The following is a 22,730-nucleotide window of genomic DNA, read 5'->3' on the forward strand; positions in this document are numbered from 1 at the left end:
TACTTCTTCCAGTCCACTGACAAAAATTATTCATGTCACTCTCAGTGAGTGACATGAGAGTTATGTGTGAAAAATAGGAGCAGCTTGTTTAATGTCACTCTCAATGGCGCTAGACCATTTTGTCTTCATGCCCTCCTATTTGTCCTTATATGGTACAGGTCCATGAATTAATTGTTAAGTGGTTTTTTCCAGTTTAATAAGGTTTTCCTCGAATATTTGAGGTTCCTCTTAAAAAAGATAAAAAGAAGAGCTTAAACAGTAAATCACGATGAGATTTTGGACGAATATTAGGATGAAATTTTAAAAAAAACAGTAGCATCGGCCATTTTAATATAGTATGAGTGCTAAATTGACCGAAAATAATTTATTGATCAATCTCGTCCCTAAAGACTTTTCAGAGTTCGAACAAGGAAGGTCATGGATCAAGAAAGTCATGAATAAGGGAGAGAGAACAAACGAGTATGAGTATGAGATCAACTAATCAATCTAATTTCTGATTATTCAAGTATGGAATTACATAGAACACAAGCTATAAGTATATGCCACATTCACCGACATTTGGGACGTGAAATCATGGCAAGCATCAGAATAACTGCAGGAAAATTTCCATGAATAAGATGTAATAGAATTGGGGATGTCTCTGCATCATGCATAACATTGGGAGTAATATCAAAAATTTAACTGGATAGTAATGTGTATAACAATTAAAGACCACACATAACCCAATTGTATGTTTTGCGAAGGCATAATGAAATCCATACTTGCATATCCTTCCAAGAAAAATTCTACTATCAGTTTCATGAATTTTCACAATGCCTAAATCTTTCCTACTACTCCCCATCAGTCACTTTTCTATTTGTTCTAATTATGTGACAGGTGAGGGCTTCAGTCTTTCCGGCCACTGCTGCTTGCAGAAGGTTTCTTGCCACCATACCTCTGCGAAAAACAAGGGAACCAGATTGTTATTTTTCAAACACCGGAAATCTCATTACATGACAAGTCAGATGCTGATGCCAGTGCAATTGTAATCCATAGAATGAACAGATGGTGCTTCTAGAAGTGATAGTGGTGATATACATAAACATAACGAAAAGTAATTGAGACTCACCTGCTTCCCAATGTTGAATGGAACATATTTGTATTTGATCATGTGCGCAATTTGACGCCTCATTGTTAGCACGAACAGAACGATCCAATAACAAAGTAGTATGGGCCAAAAGACGGGGACATCAAATGCAGAGAAGAAGGTCATGACAAATGCTATGCAGAAAGCCTTTGTGAAAGAATACCTGGAACCATGAATTACTTGCATCAATGAATAAAGAAAATAACAAGATTTTTCCTTTAACCTTGTAAAGCCAAGTTAATTGAAAAAAAAAAATCATTTAACTTATATATATGGGCATGTTCACATGTTTCCTGTGACAGAAGCACAAAAGATTATTGCAAATGGCAAGAAGATTCTCCAAAAGGGGGCAGCAACTACATAAGACAAACTCAATCAACAAAATAGTTTTGATACCTTTAAATATTGTTATTCTTTGGCAAGACAATAATTTATATTGTGCCAGCTACAAATAGGCTTGGCTCTCTAACACAATTCTATGGCTGCAGCAGTCACGTGAAACTTTCCACATTTTTTTTATTTATCAAATCAAATATATTAATCAAAAGGGGCAAATAAAACTCTGGTGCAAACATGGCAAATGCTTACAAGAATAGCAACCTATGAACTCTCTGAAGTTACGTTCACTACATAAGCACCGGGCACCTAACCACCGAAAACAGAATAGTAAGCGCATAATTCTTTGGATGCCCAACTTTAATTTGTACTGAAAAGTGCAACTATACGTCTGCCTCTATAGAGTTTAATGTGGGATAAAACACCTCCACTTGCATGCAGTGACCAATAGTCACACTTACCCATGGATTCTTGTTCTTTGCCAAGGGAAAGAGAGAAGGGAACAAATCATTTGAAGCATCCTCGCCACAGCACAAAAATTCACCCCAGTTCCTAGCCCAAACTTGAGCCTACTTGAACCTCGCTCATTTCCAAAAAGAATCCAGCCATTCATTATAGCCTTCCAAAGTCATCAGCCAACCCTCTAGCCTACATGCCTTTCCACCCACCTTCTATACAGCCAAACTTTCATTGCACCATCACCCTCCACAGACTCTCTTTCTCTACCATGAACTCCTATAACCATTCTTCCAACAAAAGCTTCATTTGCCAAGACTAACAGCTTAATCCAAGGACCACCAAGATCTTTAGGCAGGAAAATTGTCCTGAACTCCGCAATATGGAATTTAAAGTCTTCACCATCCCTGACTGAAATTTCTCTCGGAATCTAGAGACTGACACTGGAAACTTAAACAACACACATCTTTGGGAATATACATCAATGAAGAGGGAGGGAGGGAAGAGAGAGAGAGATGGCAAGTGGGAAGATGAGAAACATTTCCAATAAGTAAGATAAAGATAATATAACTGAGCTAGAAACGGAAAAATCAAACATCATGGTTCAAACTTTAATGAAGCAGAAGAACCAGCTCACTAAAATTTCTTGAGCCTTTCACACAGCAATGAAAACAAGACTCCTGCTAAAAGTAAAAACCATTTGAACAGTTATGGGAAATTAAAAGAAAACTTTAAAATAATAATAATAATAATAAAAGAGAGCGGATTTCATCAAATGCAACGCCTTGAAAACCATTTTTCTCCAAGTAACCCGATTACCACACAATCTCCATGAAACAAGAAAAGTATAAGACACAAAGGGGCAACCAGTAAATGTTTCACAACCCCAAAAACATTAAGCATTACCATATAGGAGTGCTATGAAGATAACCAATAACCTATAGAATGCAAACAATGTAAAATACGATAAAAATGGGAACATTAAGTTACCAGAACTTAAACTCAGGAAGTCTGCGAATGAAAGGCTTGAATTCATCTGAACCCTTTGTCGGCAGTAAAGCCCCACTTGAAGCCTCCATCTCAGGGTCAGTCAATGGTGATAAAAATCCAATCAGAAGATTTAGTATATAGATCCCAAGACCATATGAAATGATGTAAAACCCTTGAATATAATAAACCCGCAGCGCATAAACAATGACCAAAGCAAGAGTTCCGACCCATCTTGGGACTGAAAGAGGAGTAGTCTTATCCAGATAATACTGATAGAGCCTCGACATGTCAAATATCCATTTGTTGACAGGTGATGCTGCCGAGGCACTCTCATCCCCAACTCCCTCCATTCAATTCAATTTCCAAACTTCACAATCTGTTAATACAATGGTACGGTCTTATCAAACTCAGTAGTCACAATCACAAGAAGCACCAAACATATACATAGGTGTATGAATTTGTTTATATGCTGATATACGTATGTTGATGTGCATGTCTATATGTATGCATTGTGTATGATAGGCTAGCAGCAAACTCAAATAAACACACCAGACCCCTTATGCAAAAACAATCCCAGTCCAGGATATGTAGAAGAGAAAAAAATCCTAATGTGGATTTCCGAATGCTAAGAGAATGTAGAATGAGAAATCTTAGAAGGCTTTCACTAATTTTGGGGCCCAAGAAAGTTGGAAAACCAGTTAACTAAGAAAACTACTAAATATTTCATTTCATTACATGTAAACAAAACCAACAAAAATTACTACCGAAACCTCAACTTGTTCATTTCTCTTCCCATGCTTACTTTTTTTCTCAGCAATCAAGCTAAAAGCTAGGGTTTGGCACAAACAGACAATGCCCTCAAACAAACAAAGAAGCTTCAAAATACAGATCCAGCATCACCAGCTCCCAAATACCAACATCCCCAAATTCAAAACACACAAGATGGAACAAAAGTTTCTGGGATTTCCCAAAAAACGAGTGATTGAATGCAAAATGAGAGACAATACAAATGAACACTTAGCACAATCAAAGGCAAATCCAGATCCAAAACAACAATGAACAATGGGAAACCAGTAAGGAAAGTGATAGGGAAGCTGACCTTCGATGACTGCCAAGCTTGGAGAGCGGCGAGAATTGATTGGCGAAAATTGTTGGAGAAGAAAAAAAGCGTGCAGATCTGTATGGGTTTTGAAGTATTTTTATTGTTTCTCTTCTCTTTTCTCTTTTTATATTTAACGGACAGTGACGCGCATGAATCGTTGTTGAATAGAAGTCACCAAAGGCAACGGGGTAGAATCTGAATAACGGGTGATGGGATGATGCCTTATGCTGTCAGACAATTTGGTAATTTTGCACAAATGACCAAATTTTTTTGCTTACACTACTTTCTTTTTCGGCCATCTTTTTTTATTCTTATTTCCTTGGAGTATATTTTAATCTTACATTGTAAAAACCAATTTTTTTTTTCTTAACATTGGTTGTATACAAAATTATTTCTATCAAGAAAAAAAATAGTTTTTTTTCTATCACTTGCATCATGCGGCATGAGAAAGATTAGGTAATAAGAGCATCTACAACAACACTAGTCAAATTTTAATTATTTTAGCATGAAGATGACTTTAAAAGCGTTTCGGCTAGCCAGTTTTAAAATTTTACTTCAGCATCGCTAGCTATTTTTAACTAACCTTGAATATTTTGTTATCATTTTTTAAAAACCAAAACGCTTTTTCCATACAATTTTATGTCTATCACTTTTATTCGTGGGAGAGATCTAGTAAATAAGAGAAACATACACAAAATTATATAAAACTAAGTGTACTTAAGAATTTCTCGTCTAATCGACCCTTGTAATTTGTAATTTTCATATTTAAAAAAAAACCTGTAATTTCTAATGATCAAAATATGAATTTAGTCAACCAAGGTGGTTGGTGTGAGTGGTTCGGCACTCTCATTCTTTAAGAGAAGGTCAGGGGTTCGATCCTACTCTCGTATGGAGTCACCACTTTGACTAGACTTTACACCTTACGGCCGATCGGGTGTGGCAGGGATTAGCTTGGGTTGTGGTTAAAACTTAAAAGTGTCACCCCATAATTGGGGCCCATCCAGGACCACCTCGTGATTCAGACCAAACAAAAATATATATATGAATTTAGTCTTCAAACTATAATAAATGTGTGACATTTTTTTTCAGAATAATAAATCTGTTACATTAACGACAAAATATGAATATAGGCCGAGGAACAGTCGCCGAGCTTGCTTTTGGTCAAACTTTTCCGCCATGCATAATGGTTTGGGTTGGGCCAAGCCTTGTTTCTTGGGTCGAGTCTGTGGTGTCAAGGCTGTGGGCCTTTGGGTCTCATCCCTTTGTTTTTTGCTTCGGACTTGGATACTTTAGCTTCTAGGCCCAAGACCTTGACTCAATGGGCCCTTGCCACGTCATTTCTTAATGTGGGGCCAAGAGGGAAAAAATTCAGGTATCTTTTGGAGCTTAAAACACTCCAAACATCATATTATTGTTCAAGACAAAGGGTAGGTCCCGCCTCATAAGGGTGCAACTCGTCTATCCAGTGTGAGTGGAGGTGGAAGGCGTGTGAGTGAGCCTGTAGGTCCTGCCTCATATGGTGGTTTATTGCCGCTTCACTTGTTCGTGTCTCTTTCTCCAAAACAAGCAAAAAGCATGGAGATTGTGCACTAGCTGCAAATAATGTTGAATGCTCGGAAAATAAGACCAGGGTTGAAAATAGCAGTACTCGTACTATTAGATGCTTCGTTTTTCTTTCATTATCATGTTAGAATTTAACGTGCAAAATACGATTTGTGGTTTACGTCATAAGAGAGAATTTTGATTAAGATTGGCAACTTTTTATATTTATTTTATATTTATTTTATATTTATTTCTTACATGATGAGCATCTAGTTAGACATGTGTTGTCTTCTTTCGTTTCTTCTTGAACAAAAAGTAAGTGGAGATAAAAAGAAAGGTTTGAATTAACCAATACTCGACAAGAAAACGAAATAACACAAAAAATATCACAATATTGTATGATGTTCGGAATCTAGGATTTTCTTCGTGGATATTCTGTTTAGTTATACTTTTGTTTATAAATAAAAAATCACGATATTGTGATTCTAAAAATGAAATTACTAAAAAAAAAATATATGTTTAACAAGATAGGATGAAATTTGATCCATTGAAAAATATTGATAAACAGATGTTGTGTTGGCAGTTCCAATTATCTAAGACATAGGGAATAGAAAATAAAATTTTTAAAAGGAAAAATAAGAGAAAATACTTTTAAATATTTCTCATTTGTTTTGTACATGAATGGGAGAAACACTTACAATAAATGGGGATATCATTATTTTGTAATCCTCAGTCAATCACGATATGCCATATATGATAATTTTTTCAGTGATATTCTGTAATTGACCAAAAATAAAGAAACAGTACTATTCTCGTTTCATACAAGTTTTTCTACATGGAGGAAGATTAGATGGATAGTGTCCATCTCTAGTTATAGGGCTAAATTTAGTCCGGAACTATAAACTTAGTACCTCTAAAATATTAATTTTTTAAAGAATAGTGTAGGGTTAAATTTTTCCATCTCCAGTCATGCATGGTTATATTTTAGGGCCTTTCATATTTTATTATTTTGAGAAAAACTACAGCATAACACTAATACATTCTACAACTATGTATTGTTTAATTTAATTAAACTACTCTTTAGAGACAATATTCCATATATGACACGTGTACGTTTTATTTTTTATTTTTAAACAAAACGAATTTAAAACATTTTAAAAGGTTTTAAATATTTTTTAAAAAAAAGTAACTTTTCAATCAATGGTTTTAAATAAATATATACATTAAAAATAAAATGAACTTGAAAACATTTAAAAATGTTATTTAAAAAAAACACTTAACTTGACATCAGTGCACTTTTAATATTGGCTATTAAATATGTAGTTGCATGAGATATTTCGTGCTCTTGCTCATGTATGATACTTTCTCTTCTTGGAAAGCGCATGCATTTGGGCTCACAAAAGAATTTGGCCTAAGCTAAAGCTGGGCAATAAATAGTCTAGTTAGAGCATCTTCAAATGAGATGTCAAATACAAACATCAAATTTAAATTTGATGGATGATGTCGATTTGATATCTTAGAAGATCTTGGAGATGCAATACAAACATCAAATTTAAATTTGATGGTTGATGTTTTTCGACATCTTACACTTTACTCGGATATGTCAAATTAAATTATTATTTTATTACATTTTAGTGTTGATTCATTTTTAATTAATAAGAAAAGAAAAGAAAAGAAAATAAAATAAAATTTTATTTGACATCTTGCTTTTGAGGATGTCAAAATAACATCTCAACCTCCAGCTTCATTCCACATCACTTTGACATATCGGTTGGAGTGAATGTGAGATGTTATTTTAGCTGTTAAATGTCTATGTGACGTTTAACACATCTAGAGGAGTTAAATATAGCTAAATTTTTTTTTTTTTTTAAATCCCATAATTGGAGATGAATTTTTTTTATTTCAAAAAAGGTTATATTTAATCTATGGCCATAACTGGAGATGGCCTTATAATGTCGAACGAGACGACCAATAGACAACATAGTACAAGTGGCCCTCTCCAGGAAATGACGTGGACAAAATATGGCCAAACTCGTGATGTTCGGTGGGTGAACGAGGTGCGTGGCGATGTAACCCTCCAACAAGTCATCCATGTACATAAAATAAAACTATAATTTTTTTTAAAGGGTAAAATTGGTTTTCTGGATCGCTGCTCGGCTGGCTCCACACTCTAAACCAGCCGAGCCTGCCACAAAAATTTTGCTTTTCATTTTCAGTGTTTTGTTGTACGCGTCTTCATGCTTATCCGACTCCGACTTTTTCTTCTTTGGTCTTTTGCTTTTTTTATATTTTTTTTAATAAATATTTATTTTCTTTTTCTCCAAGAGAAGGAAAATAAATTACAACCAATAGGAAGACTACAGCTGAAAGAAGTGGCTAATCAATCAGCTGAGCCTATTCATTTGCCATTACCTTCATATTAATGTGGTATTTCACTAGTGGTGGAGGGCCATAAACTGAAATTATATCAATTTTTCTTTGCATTTCCCTCCACACCCTATAAATAAACATGGGGTCCAAAGCCACTTCTGGCCTAGGTTCGCTTCCGCTCCATTATCATGTGACATGTTGACGTGATTTTATAAATTTATTTTGTAAAAAATCCAACACAAATGATAATTTACGTCAATTCAATACAGGACGTTGATATGCCACATGATGTTTCTTTTCTTTTCTTGGAGAATCATATAGTGCAAATTAAAGCTATCAAAGTAAGTTTTTTTATTGCAATAAAATATATATGTAAACATGCATTGTATGCAAAATAAATATCATCTATATATATCTGGAGAGCATGCTTCCTAAGATATTTGTCCATGATGAGGATCTGTGCTTGCCCATTACTTCAACTTGCAAGCTCAGTCAGTTGGCCAAGATATTTGCAATGGAGAAAAGATATTTCAGCAGTTTTTTTTTAATGGAAAAGTGCCCATGTCTCTCAACAAATCTTGGCTTGAGTATCATGCCACGTTCAGAGTCAACCTTTATGTGGCAGCCCAGATCCTAGAAAGAAAAATAATAATATAATATAGAATGTCTTTTATCATGGATTATATATATATATATATATTGTCTGACCAGCACATTACTTTTCTATATACTTCTTGTTTTATGACATATTTTCCTTCAAAAATATCCATCCCCTACTATGTTGGAAAAGGAAAGTAGAATGAAGAATATGACATACTAACATTACAACTATGAGTAATTACATAGTTCTAGAATCTTCTCACTTTCGTTGGTCCCTCTATTTAGTTTTTGAATTTCATACTCCCCAATTTCTTTTAAATATATATTTTTTTAGTACAAGCTACAGTTTAAATTAGAGGAGAGGAGTTTCTTACGTATTAAGATGTTATGAATTTGAATATGATATATCTTATTTGCAAGTCAATACCATTTTTCATTAGATTAGACTCTATTGATCTTGAATTTTTTTTATTTTTTTTATATACAAGTCATAATCTACAAGGTGATTGTAATAACTTTAAGTCCAATGGTGTTGAATAAGAATTGCAATAAAAGAAATAATTGTCAAGTACAATGTCCTTACAATGTAACTGTTATGCACTTATTGCATCATAATTAACCATACATATGGTGCGTTATAACTCCATTTAATACATCTTACCTTATATAAAAATACAAAAAAGCATCTGTTGTTCTGAACATACAATGAATATGTTTACATTAAAAAAAAAATGCAGTGAATTATATAAAATTTTGGTGTTATCGTATGAGTTTGATGTTGTCGTTGGACTCCTTCGTATTGGTACTATTATATTTACATTGATGTTTGTGTTTGTGGCTAATGGTGTTTATGTCTGAAATATGAATACAACCTTTCGATTTTGACAACAAGAAACGTATAAATCTTTAAATGAGTAAACAAAGAAAAAGAGAATAAAAGAAAAGTATAAAAAGAGGAGGACCAAATGGAAAAGTGCAGGTTAATGGGTCCCTCCCTTATTTGGCTCACGGATTGTGGCTGTGGCTGTCTTGGCTGAGCAGAGTGCTAAGCCTCGGCTTTCAGATGCTCTTTGCTCTGCTTCCCATCTCATTTTAAAAGCTTTTCTCATTTTTGGGTTTTATTGCTTCATCTCTCCCTCGTATCTTGCAGCTTTGGCTTCCATCTCGCACTCTGGATCTCTGCCGTCAAACGCTTGCTGTGTCTAAGTCTAACCATCTTCACCTTTAGAGGTAATTTGGGCTTAAATTCTCTCTTTTGTTTGTTTCATCAAATAATAAACGTTGGAATTTTGTGTGCCTGCGTTAGCAAAAATGAAAAAGGAGGTACATCTTTAGTAACCCAAAAGAGTTTTCTTTCACCTCAATTACTATCTGGAAAAAAGAATGTGAATTTTGTACTATAAATTTGAAATCTTGATATCCATGAGGATGGGGATGTTGATTTACAAGGCTTGAACTTTTCATGTTTGATATACATATGGTGGTATGATTTTTCAGGTGATTTCTGGTGAGCCATTGAAATAAAGTTGTTTAAACCAAACTGGACAGAGTGTAAAAGTGTATTTGTCATGTCTGATCGGGTTGCACGATCATATCATGCTGGTGAAGGAACAAGTGAGCGAGCTTCATATCCTTATGAATCTGTTTGGATGGGTCATTGGATGTGCACAACTTGTAAGTCAGAAACCAAGGCATGTGGTCATGTATCAATTCATTATGAGGATGCCCAACAAAATATTCATGATTGTAAGAAGCATGCCTTGTTTAGAGGGTTTGCAGAAGTAACTGAACCCAAAAGAGTAAGAAAAATCAATGAGGATTGTAGTCTGACAGAGAGTTCAAAGGAAACAAGGAAAGAGAGATGGGAAGGCCAGTCCTTTCCAATGTTCAGTCTTCCTCCAAAGATTAGTTTGGCTAAACAGAACCAGCAAGATTCTACTGTCCACGCTGGTGTACTTAGTGAGAATAACTCACCTGCAATGCCTGCCTGGGCTCTGCAAGCCACCCCACCGCTTCCCGGCGGGAAGGTGAAATATCATAATTTTCTTGAGAATAATAGCCCTGCTGTTTCTGAGTCATTTCCAGATGAATTAATGAGATCAGATTCTGAAATTGTGCCACATCAATTTAAGGGCGGGAGCACTTCTTTGCCTTCTTTCATGTGTAGAGAGGAGGAAAGTAATCATTCGAACTCTCTTCTAGCACCTCGACAAAATGTCAGAAATACTATTAATCACTCGAGTTCCTCATTGGTGGCTCATGAGAGGAATATCAATGGCAATTCCATCTCTAGAAGATCAGAAGGTTCATTGTCGAGGCAGAATGATGCGGTTTTGTTACAACATGACCCCTCCAGTAGCAGTGAACAGAAACCAGATTTTGTTGGTAAGAATTTCTGGGAAATGCAAAATCAGTCTGGTATTGGTTTGCTTCCAAGCAGCAGCAGTCCCCCAGAGGTGACCAAATTGGAAAATGTATATCAAGGATACTGTTCTCGGCCAAGCCTTCAGCGTTCTGTGCATAACATGGATACTATGAGAATATGTGCTACTGTCAACGCTGAGGAAGAATTATCTGGAGGTCCTCCCAAGTTTTCAAACACAATTCACCATTTTCTGTTCTCAAAAAACACCGGTGTTAACTTGTCTGAAGGAGCTCAAGTGTTTGGACAGTCAACTGTATCAAAAAAATTGAAAGGAAAAGCTTCCAGTGAGTTCCGTGGTTTTTCTCCAGAGTATGTTCTCCCTGTTCAGCCTGGATTGAAGCTGCTACCTTACAGGAGCTCTACAGACGGTGAAGGAGAGGAAGATGTACGAGATGTCAAGGAGCCTGCGGTCGAATCATCTTCTGAAACAGATATTATGGGCATGGATGCTTTCCAGGATAACCTTCTTCCTGGTATTGACACACTCTATCTCTTATATTTCAGGACTCACAACTTAGTTGAACATCATTTACACCTTTTTATATGTATAGGCTATTTAGGTTTTACAGCATCGTGCTTAAAATTAATATATGTTTCAGAAAGTAATTATCACTAAAGTTCATAGAGTAGCAACATATAAGAAGTTTTCTGTGTTCCGCTTTATTATGTCTTTTGGCTAATGATGCTGCTTGTTGTATCAGGTGTGGTGGCGTCATCTCCATCAGATAAGGTAACTCTTACTAATTTTGTTTTTGTGAATAATTTGTTGAATCAGTATTTGTTCACCCAAAACACCTTAAACGTTGCCTTCCTAGTAAATTGGCCTTTTAAGAATCAAGTATGTTGCCATGTTGGATCGAATCTGATAACATATTTAGCATAACACTAAATGGGAACCAGTTTCGATTTTTGAATTTTGCAGCATGTTGAGAGAGGCGAGAAGTCACCTACATCTCAATCAGCCTTCACTTCAGGCAGAGAAGAGATTGGAGCTAGACTTACTTACACTAAATTATTTGACATAAATCAGGTTGCACCTTTTGCAAGTTCAGCAGAAGAAAGGGAGACAAGCACTTCAAAAACCCAGAGTTTGGATGTGGAACATCTCCTTTCCCATGCTGAGCAGCCCACAAATTCAAAATCCAGTGCAAGTCCAGAAGGACCTCAGGGACCAGAGCCAGGCAGCAGGTGGGTTAAACGTCTCAAGTTGAGTGCTTCTCAGTCTGCTCATGGTACAAAAAGCTCAAAAATGGGAGAAGCCTCTTCACATGAAAAAGTAAACAAATTTTCTAACAGGATTATGAAATGCGGTATAACTAGTTCACAACCTGCTATGGGCAGATTTCTTGGTAAAGAACAGATGGCATCGGATCAAACTGCAACTTTATTAAGAAATGGTGAGTCGTCTTCCATTGACTCGGGGGCGAAAATTCAAAATATAACACTCTCACATCCTTGGATTCGGAGGTGGTCTAATAAAATAGCATCCCAAAAGAAGTCTGAAGCAGTGGTTGTTTTTAAATCGCAACGTTTGAAAGCAACAGTAGATGAATTACAAAAGAAGCAGTTTCCAAGCATTGCTGCTATGGCACTCATGGGAAAGGCCATGAATGGTTTCCATCCATGTGAGTTTGCAAACAAGGGATCATTTGTGGTTTGGAATACTAAAGGATTTTAAATAAATGTCATTTATATCTGGAAAGAAGAGTAGGGTATACAAAGCATGGGATGATGGCATTGGCTTGACGAAGATAAAGAATGGGCGTTGTCCATCTATGGGAATCCATGACGAGGGCAGATTGTGGAGTTGTATATTATGAATGTTGCATCGGTATGTTTCCAACTTATAATGTTGGTTTTTTTTCCTTTTCTTTAGAGAGTAAGTGGCCAGTAGGATTAATTAGAGGCTCTTGTTTCTCCAGTATGGCCACTACAATGGAGGATGAGAGTGGCATGTCAACTTCTTTTACTTAATTTGGGTAATTGGAAAGCAATGTCCTAGATGTGCTCCTTTTGCTTTTCCCAAAATTACTGGAAGGAATCTTCAAGGTTCATATTAGTCATGCCCCCAATCTATGCATGCCTGAACAATTCTATTGTTAGCTTTTACATGTTACTATAATCTGGGGCTATTAAATACTTCAATGACTTGCTTGTCGGTGAATGGTTCAATTATCATTGAAGTGGCCGGAGGAATCATAAAGGTGAATTACTCTGATGGCCACCCATTAGGCTCTGGAAGCTGCTGATTCAGCTGATGATGCAAGGGAGGTGTTCGTAGAGAAGAGTTAAGGACTAATGGTGCAGAGGATCGCTTCCATCGTTCAACTCAAGCCGCAATACTCTTGTCTTGATACACCACAACATCCATAGACTGAGAAGGAGAAACTGTTGACGATCTTCTGCTTCGAATTAGAAAAAAAAAAAATGATGTGAGCAAGTTTTACAATTCCTTCGCCTTCTGATTGGCTGTCCATATACTTTTATGCTGTTTTGGTATTTGGTTGCCCTTCCCAAGTCTTGCTTTAAGGTTCTGTAACATATGCCGTAAATTTTCCTCCATCTTCTTTGGAGAATATGTGGGTTTGTTTAAGAGATCAATGAATTTCCAGTTTTGTAAGGCATGATAGAGACAAGTTTTGTTGATCCATTTGATCAGATGTAGACAACAAAGACATGCCATCCAAACATTTTTCAAAGGAAACAGCTCAGAAAACTTGTACACCACAAGAAGTTTTGTTGATCCATTTGATCAGATGTGGAAAAACTTACATGGGTTTGTTCCTATCACGTAGGAGTGATAAGTGATAAAATAGTCGAGTTAAAAGGTAACATGTGTTCAAATTCAATATACAGTTTTTATTTCTCAGTTGTGCTTCTCTTGGGGGCAAGGTGAAGAAGAGCTCAAAGGAACTTTGAGGGATTTGATCAAGCAGTTTGCTCAACACCTTTAAAGAAAATATCAAAGAATAATGAGTTGCTATGACATTTTGATGGGTGGCATTTTGTTAGTGTATCTTAAACACATGCCATATTAATTAATTAAATTGTTCTACCACTCATAATCTATCTGAGTGTTTCTCGATTCTTCGAGGGCTTTTATGGACTTAAAAGTTTTTACTATTGTTATTTTTAGTTAAGAATCAAATACAATTGAATCTTAAGATACGGACAATCCAATAGGGTTGTAGTTTAGTGACATAACCAAAAGTTATTATAGAGTTAGTGCTGGTGAAAAGACACAGATTTTTATTGAGTGACTAGAAAAGCTCAGTGTACCAACATTTAGTGCTTGTATTCTACGTCCCACTCTCTGCCCCTCTTATTCTGGTTTGTGTTATTGAGGTAGAGGGTAAAGATGCTCATCTCTATATGGAGTTGTCCAGTCCAGTCCAGTCCAATCCAGTCTCTGGATTATGGAATGGCTGAAAACTGATTTGTCAAAACTGCTTCAATTTTATAGTTTCTTCAGACTTTATGCCACCAAATTATCCTTTCAATCCAGAAAAAGAAAGAAAGAGAGTCTGGATTGATGCATAATAATGTGCGGAACAGAATTTGGAATACATTCTTGCCAGTATGCCCCTTGTTTGAGCCATACAGACAATGGAAACAGCTCAGGAAAATTCTCTTATCTGCAAATCTATTCTCTTGAAAATTGGAAGTACCCATTTTCAATTGGCCTATTGGCATATGCTTGGAAGTTGGAATTGGTTAGGTGATGATTTAGTGACGTGGGTCATGCCACATGGTCAACCCTTGTTTTCTTATCGAAGTAAAGTGGAACTCGCTCCAACTCTTGTCGTGAGTGTGAGAGTAAATGCTCTACCACTAAAGCTATGAGTGGCCTGACGTTGTTACCTTGTCTAAGAGAAAAATAAGGTTTTAGAAGTAATTCTTGAAAGAAAGAAAAAATTGCTAAACAGGTAGCTTAATTGCTTGTGCTGCTAGAACTATAGATTTATCAGTTTGAGGGAAATATGAACAGAGCTATAAGAAATTTACATTGCACTTCTGATATAGCAATGTACAAACACTTATAGAAACACCCCCCACCCAAAAGAAAAGAAAGGGAAAGAAAAAAGAAAACAGAAACTATAGATTTTCCCATCCCATAACTGACGCTAGTTTACAGAGAACTCTTCTTGAAGTCGAAACTTCTGCTGCCTGGCAATGAAAGCCTCAACCTTGGAGCGAAACTCCTCATTACTCATGGAGTCTTCAGGGTACGCACTCTCTGCCAATCTCTCGCCAGATTCAACCCTTTTCTTGAATTTTTCTGTCTCCGACCGCCTCAGTAAACGCCGTGAATTCTTGCAAGCCTCACGCTCTAAGTTCTCTGATTGGCTCCTTGTAAAGTTCTTGATTTTGCCAGAAATAGTATGAGCCTTCTCAGAAGCTGTGCTGTCCTCAGCTCTGCTCTGTATGGCATGGTATTCGATCGCATCGCTCCGAATCTTCTGGTTCTTTTCGCTGTTGTGAACAAACTCATCGTAAAGATCAGCTCCTGCGCTGGAGTCTTTACCTGAAAACCTGCCGGACTTGACAAAGAGAATGATGACTATTACATTTCCAACGACGAACACGAAGCGAGGGCTGACCACGAAGCCTGATATGTCCCGGAAGTAGAAGCCAGAGTTCTTGACAGCATGAGGGAGCTGAAGAGAAAACCTGGAAAGCAGGAGCAGAACAACAATCCCCTCTATCAACCGAAACAGATTTGCAAACTTTCGACGCTGGCGGTACCTCAATATGGCGTTTGCCTTCTCAGCTTTGATGTCATAAAAATTGATTGAATCCATCTCTCTTTTTTTTTTTAAATGGGGTTCTGAGAGAAGAAATCAATGAAAATCCTGAAGAGGGTTGTGAGGATTTTGTGTGGTTCTCACTCGAAAACGAATCGGATTTTTTGAAAGGCTTGGTAACCTACCATGTCTCTGATCAGAGCCAATATTGGCAGCACTACTATCAGAGTAGTAGATTTTGTGAGGGGTTTGATGATTGGAAGCATGAAAACAGAGGAAACAGAGTCAAATGACTATATGAGAGCTCTGTTTTAGACAGAGGAAATAGAATGATAAAATGGTTGTGTTGTTTTGTTCTGTAGGATGAGATTTTGTTTGCTGTTGAACCCTTTACATGGTGCAGGCTTTCTATTTATAGGCCATGGAATATATCAACTTTTTTCCTTTTTCTTTTGAAATGTTTTTTTTCAGGACAATTCTTCTTTCTTTTTTTTCTTCTTTTTTAGGACAAATAGGACAATTCCTTTTTCTTTAGCTTATATTCCTTTCATTTTACTTTATTTCAAATTTGCAAGTTGAGGGTTTATCCAAGGCTCCATTGTACTAAGGCTATCCTGCCTACATGAGTTTGTGGAATAGCATATAAAAGAGCATGGACAAAAATATGGGGAATAAAAAGATAAATATATGCAAGAAACTTTTCCTTCCGTTTTTTTTCCCTATTTGTTTAGAGATCTATGATATGGATCAAGATTCTACATTGATATATGATTTCAATTAAGGAAAATACAGACGCCACATTTATGTATCATGTTTTTAATAGAAATGGGACTCATCGTGCGAGTGGGTTACATCTCAATTGGAGAGATGATACATAAATGTGATCTCCATAACATTACTCTTTACGTAATTAATAGTTGTTAGATTAATGGATTATTCATGGTGAACAAACATAACCATTTTTTGTGTGTGGATAAAATTAGCTCAAGTGATTATAGCATTTATGATTATATCCGAGGTACTAGGTTCGATTCCCCCTCTCCAATATCGATTGTATAAAAAAGAGGGTAGAATTTGCAGAGACTTAAGTATCATTATAAGCCCATTAGCAAAAAGAAATAAGTATAATTTAATCACTTGAGTTTTTTGGTTTTTGTGTTTTTTTTTTTTGAGAAATTTGTTGTTGGAAATGGAAAAAAAAAGATTTAAAAGGAAAGTAAGAAAAGCTTTTGAAGAGTTCTAGAAATTAGACTTCCACAGTGGAACAAGATGGAGCCCTCCACTCCAGGTGGCAAACATATGGAATACAAATACATCATTGTCATCTAGATTCCCAGGCTCCAATTTCTTACTCACTAAGAATGTGCCAAGTAAGACCTACTTTCTCTTGCTTTTTTAGCTTTTTTATTTATTTAAATTATTTAAAATATATATTTTTTCTTTCGAAATAACTTTTTTTAATTTGCAATCACCTTTCTTCTTTAGTGACCTTCAGTTACTTCCGCTCCTCAAGTGACCCACCAATAATTGTATACTGCCATCTCTTTTACTTGTGGACCAGGGGGCTACGTGGCACGTTTTGATGTTCGTTTCACACCTTCCCCATCAATCCTGGAATGGACCTGAAAAACATTAATCTTAGCTTAAATGATTTAGGCAAAATGTGAGATTTTACCTTTTAAGTAAAAGAAAATTGCTAAAGGAAACCCAAGGGAGAGGTAGTTTGATGCAAAGTATATCTCTTGATACACAAGTCAAAGTTCTACATAAGCCATACGTAGAGTAAGAAAAGAACTATAATTAGTGACGGAATTAGGAATTTATCTCACTTAAGTGAACAATTGAATTAGGGTCATAACATGCCAAAAGCTGCTTGACATGGTATATACCAGTTCCATAATTTGGCTAATTACATTCCTAATAACTTTGTTGAGGTATAACAAAGTAAATTCATACACAAAGAAAATCTGAAGAGATTATGGTGGACCGACCAGACAGACCCGCAAAGTAGTGCAAGTGACTTTTAGGCTTTACCAAAAGAGAACTCGCATTACTTAATGATAACAATAATCATGAATTGGTTATAGATTAAGCAAACACTTCATTTTGTGAGTTAATTAATCTTTGTAATTTTTTTAATTTAAATTATTTAAAAAAAATTTGTTCTAAAAACCAATGATTCACAAAAAAAAGTCAACGAGAGTTAGTTTAGTTGGTAAGGTCTCTTGTGTATAGCCCACAAGTATTTGAGTCCTATCAGCTTCTCGTTGGTGCGTGATCTATAATTTTCTATATAAATCCATCTGATGGTTGTTGGGCAGAGTGCCACACGTAAGTCTTCCGATTGGAGTAGCTAATCTCCCCCTAAACTTTCTTTCATTTATAAAAAAAAAAAAAAAAGGTAAGTTGCTATTAAAAATTTAAAAACTTCAAATTAATTATATAAACCACTAGTATTTTTCTCTTAGAGAAATTAAAAATTCTAACACTTATCTTATTTTCTCTCTTTCCTTTCCCCTTTGGTCTTCGGTACCTAACATTTCCATTACTTAAATCAATCATATAAGCACACAATATCAATATAGAAAAAAAAAATTGAATTATTACTTTTGTATTGTTTATAATATATATATATATATATATATTGGGTAACCACTTGGCAGACAAATTTTATTAATGATTGCAGTTTTTAACTTCAAACGGGCTAGATCTCTGGGCTCCATTTTCCCTTTAGGTTTCCATTATCCAATTGTGTGTGTGTGAGAAGAGAGACATGGATGCCTTTCGAATATTAAAAAAAACGCCAAGTCCCGTAGGAAATTGGTCCTTCTATCCAATCCATATATACCACCACAATAATTTTCGAATCAGTTTGCTGATTCAAGTTGAGGCTTTTGCTCTTATGCCACTTTTTACTTCCCTGTAAAGGTTTTCATTGAAGAAGAGATAAGGTTGCAAAAAAGATCAAAGCTGCCCAATTTAACTAATCATTCTTCGAAAACTAAGCCCCTTTGTTAGTTGATGTAACACCCAAATTCTTCTTTTAAGATTGTTAAGTTTTTACATGTTACTTTATCGCCTTGATTGGTTAAGATTCGATCGGTTGAGATTTGATTGCTTAAGCTGAACTAATTCACTTAAATTATCCAAGAAGAGATGTTTTCTTGTCAATCTGTTTAATACGTTATATTATTAGATTATCAAATTATCGGACACCATATATTTGATAAACGACAATAACTTGATACGGTGACGATTCTCTTTTTTTTTTTAAATTTCAAAATTACTCTTGATTGAGTCTTTCATTTGCCATCAATTATTGTTTAGGCAAACACGTTGGACTCGAATGCTATCGACTTTAGTTTCCACTAACTATATGGTGCGTTTTTCTTTTGTATATACATTGTTTTTTCTTGGGCAGAACTCAAAAGACGATGGCCTCTTGAGTCTTGACATGTCTGCCGGTGAGGAAACTCAATCTTTAACAACTTTCCTTTCCTTCAACATGATTATATTATATAATGAACTTAAAGCACGTTTAGTGCCAAATCATTATATAATATGTGAAAGTTTATTATAAAATCCATCACTAACAAGCATTTGATTTCGTAGTTTATTTCTTTAGTATTGCTATTGTTAATTTATTTCTTTTGTAGGGTCAACATAAAGAAGCTCCCAAGGATATTTTGTTTGCTTCTACCTAAAGCTTCTTGGAGGCATTTTATTAAACAATTTATCCAAGAAACAATGAGCTGTTGGAGCATTTTAATGGCATGAAGGGCAGATGAAATATTAACATATTACAAATGACCAACGTGGTCTACCTCAATAGAAAGTGACCACTTATAAATTAGTGGTCTTAAGTTCGAATTCCTATGATACTTTAGCAGTGCGTGTGCAAAAACTCCATCTCTCCAATATCACTTGTTTCAAAAGAAAAAAAGAACATATTATAAATGATATACAATATGCAAATAATAAACAAGTTTGGATCGAACCCAAGTACAACCCACTAAAACATTAGGCTGCGTGGGATCAAGTTTTGGCACGTTGGTTCAGATAGACTTGATTTCCGCCTTAGACAACATGCCAAATAATTATTCCTAATACAAACTGACACTTCAAAAGATCAAATTTTGCTGAACTGAAATTTTGGCATCAATACCAATGCCCCATTAGCAGCGGCGGAGTTAGGATTTCATATGTAATGAGATTTCTCATAAAATATAAATAATAAAAAATTTGAACTCACAATACATACCAAAACATCTTATATATCACCTACATAAAAAATCATCGAATTGCATATTCATTACAACAGTCCCGTTCTCTTGAACCCCTTGGACACCTTTGGATTTAATTTGAAGGCTGAAAAAAACTAGTTTAAAAAATTTGTTTTGTTTTTACGTTTTACTCATGATATATTTTTATATAATATTTAAACCAAAAAAATCGATTTAAAACCAAAAATGTAAATATGCGTGAAACACATTCTCAGCCCAAATGTGTTCTTCCTCCCATCGGTCGCTGCCATAGCACCTCCGACTCCGGCGCCACAACAATCATCTACCCATGCTAAAGATTTATTCATGGAGAAAATTTGTTCTTGAATTTGAAACTAGACAGAAATATTAGGCGAATCGTTTTGATTTTGATTTAACAAAATTTGTTTTTGTACCAATTCCAATCTAACGGCCCTCTGGTGCAATTGGCAATAAATTTATGAATGGACTTGTAGTTACTATTGTTGGGGGACTTAGGCTGGGTGGTTTTCCATTGTGTTGAGAAATAACAAGGCAAGTAGAAGAGTATGGCACTGTTTTGTTTTCTAATACTATTGTTAACCCTACACCCACTCGGCTAACACAAAATAGCAACAACGACAGGAGGGTAACAAAAAAAGTGATTTATTCATGGAGAAAATCAGAAGCAGGTGGATGGGTGCTGTGGCCGGAGCTGGAGGTCCTATGGCCGTGAGCGATAGGAGGAAGAAGAACACGTTCTTAATTTAGGGTTGAGAGCGTGTTGCACCCAAATTGACCTCTCTTTTTTTGGTTTTGTTTTAATGTTTTGACGAGTTAAACATTAAAAAGTTGTTGGGTGTTGAGAGATACAGACTTTTAGATAGTTGTCAACGTTATACCAAACAAAGCAGCTGCTAATTGATTGGTTGAGCGGTTATGCTCTCCACTCTTGGGGTGTTTTCTGTCCCATGAAGTTTGGAGTTTTTATCAAAAATAGTCAAAATTTATCCCCTTAAATTTACCCCCTTAGTGGATTTTTGGCTATTTTTGTTTTTTACAAAACTAACATTTATGAAAATAGGGGGTAAATTTTTGGTATTTTTGATAAAAACTCTGAAGTTTGAGAGATTGTTCTCTGTCTTGATCTTATTTAAGCACTGGTCGCTGCAGAATTAGGGTCCTCCTCATCTATAACTCCTTGTTAGCTGGGTTTCAAGTTGTATATTTGTTCTTTAACTATCTTGTAATACTTGTGCTTAGTCGGTGTTGTTGTTACAGTCTTTGTATTGCAAGAACCTCCTTCTGGGGTTGTGTTCTTACTGTTATATCCTGGATTTGTGCCCTATTCTTCAAATGAATTTCTACTGTTTTGCCAAAAAAAAAAAGATTGGTTGAGCAAAATTATAAACACAATGGAACATACGTATTATACTTTATATACAATGCTATGTAAAGCGAGGAAGTTATTTGAATTGATTTATTAGCACAAGAATGTAAGCAAATCACAAAATCTGAACATTAATATAAATACGGACGTCGGCATTAGAGATTAATTGTATATTGTAGATTCTTATTACAAAATATTTACACACTATGCCATTTATCGTACTTGTCAAATCCCTTGTGTTTAGCATTTATATTTAGTTCTTTTTCATTTGGCACCTATTTAATATTGAAACGTTTTGATAAAAATAAATCAATGAATACATAAATAATAATGTAATACAAACCGTACACTAATATAGTACCTAAATATAACAATATTAAACCAATTCTAATATATACCTAAAACAAATTATTATTTTTTTGTCTAAAAGAATATTGATTAGGTAATTGTATATTGGAAAAAAAAATAGGTACATGCAAAAAATAATTTACCTCCATATCTAATACAAGATAGGTAAATAGATAGATACATACTTATGTTAAAGAAAAAAAAGAAAAAAGAGAGGTACATTATTCTTAAGAAAACTTAAGTACATTATTACATTATCCTATTAGATAGACAATTCGAAGAATTTACAAATTTGTATTAGGTACATTATCCTATTATTTCATAATAGGTACAATTTTTATAGGAAAAAAAGAAGGGCTTCTTAGATCTAGGTCCAAAGGGATTAGTTGTCATTAGGCTAAGTACTTGTCGTTTTGATTTTAGATGCAGGTCCTTTGACTTTTATTACTTTTTTTGTTGTATCGATTTTACCATTTGAGATAAATAAGAAAACACATTGAAAATTCAAATTTAATGCATTATTTCATTGTAATTGAATTTCATAATTTAAAATTTGATTCTTTCCTTGTGAATACCTAATATATGGATAAAATGCAATTTAATCAATAAAAGCAAAGACCCACATATTATACTAATCGATGAGTCAAGAACCCACATGAAATTATGTACCTATGCATCAGGTAAACATCCAAATATTGAAAACACAATATGCTTAATACTTATCAAGTTGATTCGTGGTGTTTAAGCATAGCAACAAATAAAAAATTTGAGAAAAACAAGGTAAACAAGAGAACTATTGATGACGTTAATATATAGGTACTATGAGCTAATGTGCTTTATATTAATATATGGTATATATAAGATTATGTACCTAATTACTAGGTAAATGTGAGAATATTTACATAACTTACTAGGTAAACATAGGATTGTACCTGTTTATTGGGGGAAGTATGAGATAATGTATAATCTACCTCACATATAGGTATTTTGTTATTTTCAATATACCTTTTTTTCAGTTTATTTAATTTACCTAATAAAGAGGTCGTAAACAATAAGAAA

The 22,730-nt window shown here is 35.0% G+C and overlaps 3 protein-coding genes across 5 annotated transcripts; 1 reads left to right on the forward strand and 2 right to left on the reverse strand.

The window, feature by feature from the left end:
- Nucleotides 1–620: 620 nt before the first annotated feature.
- LOC103335670 (protein RER1B-like) lies at nucleotides 621–4,197 on the reverse strand. Its single transcript, XM_008238692.3, has 4 exons — nucleotides 4,008–4,197; nucleotides 2,909–3,284; nucleotides 1,109–1,289; nucleotides 621–936 (listed from the first exon to the last, which is right to left on the reverse strand). The coding sequence occupies exons 2-4, from the start codon at nucleotides 3,256–3,258 to the stop codon at nucleotides 886–888; spliced, it is 582 nt and encodes a 193-aa protein (XP_008236914.1). The 5' UTR covers nucleotides 3,259–3,284; nucleotides 4,008–4,197; the 3' UTR covers nucleotides 621–885.
- Nucleotides 4,198–9,612: 5,415 nt separating this feature from the next.
- LOC103335671 (uncharacterized) lies at nucleotides 9,613–13,567 on the forward strand. 3 transcript variants are annotated; one of them, XR_514346.3, is made up of 5 exons: nucleotides 9,613–9,752; nucleotides 10,020–11,420; nucleotides 11,649–11,677; nucleotides 11,870–12,778; nucleotides 12,870–13,567. XR_514346.3 is itself a non-coding variant. In XM_008238693.3 (4 exons), exons 2-4 carry the CDS (start codon nucleotides 10,091–10,093, stop codon nucleotides 12,623–12,625), a joined length of 2,115 nt encoding a protein of 704 aa, XP_008236915.2. In that variant the 5' UTR covers nucleotides 9,613–9,752; nucleotides 10,020–10,090; the 3' UTR covers nucleotides 12,626–13,567. The 3 variants fall into 3 exon arrangements, 2 of the variants coding, with proteins under 2 accessions (XP_008236915.2, XP_008236916.2); XM_008238693.3 differs by having other exon boundaries at nucleotides 11,870–13,567; XM_008238694.3 differs by having other exon boundaries at nucleotides 11,978–13,567.
- A 1,307-nt stretch (nucleotides 13,568–14,874) lies between these two features.
- LOC103335673 (uncharacterized) lies at nucleotides 14,875–15,899 on the reverse strand. The gene has a single exon (XM_008238695.3). It carries the CDS (start codon nucleotides 15,747–15,749, stop codon nucleotides 15,072–15,074), a length of 678 nt encoding a protein of 225 aa, XP_008236917.2. The 5' UTR covers nucleotides 15,750–15,899; the 3' UTR covers nucleotides 14,875–15,071.
- Between the last annotated feature and the right edge of the window lie 6,831 nt (nucleotides 15,900–22,730).

The sequence above is a fragment of the Prunus mume genome, linkage group LG6, assembly GCF_029339155.1.
Source record: "Prunus mume cultivar Tortuosa linkage group LG6, ASM2933915v1, whole genome shotgun sequence".
NCBI lineage: Eukaryota > Viridiplantae > Streptophyta > Magnoliopsida > Rosales > Rosaceae > Prunus > Prunus mume.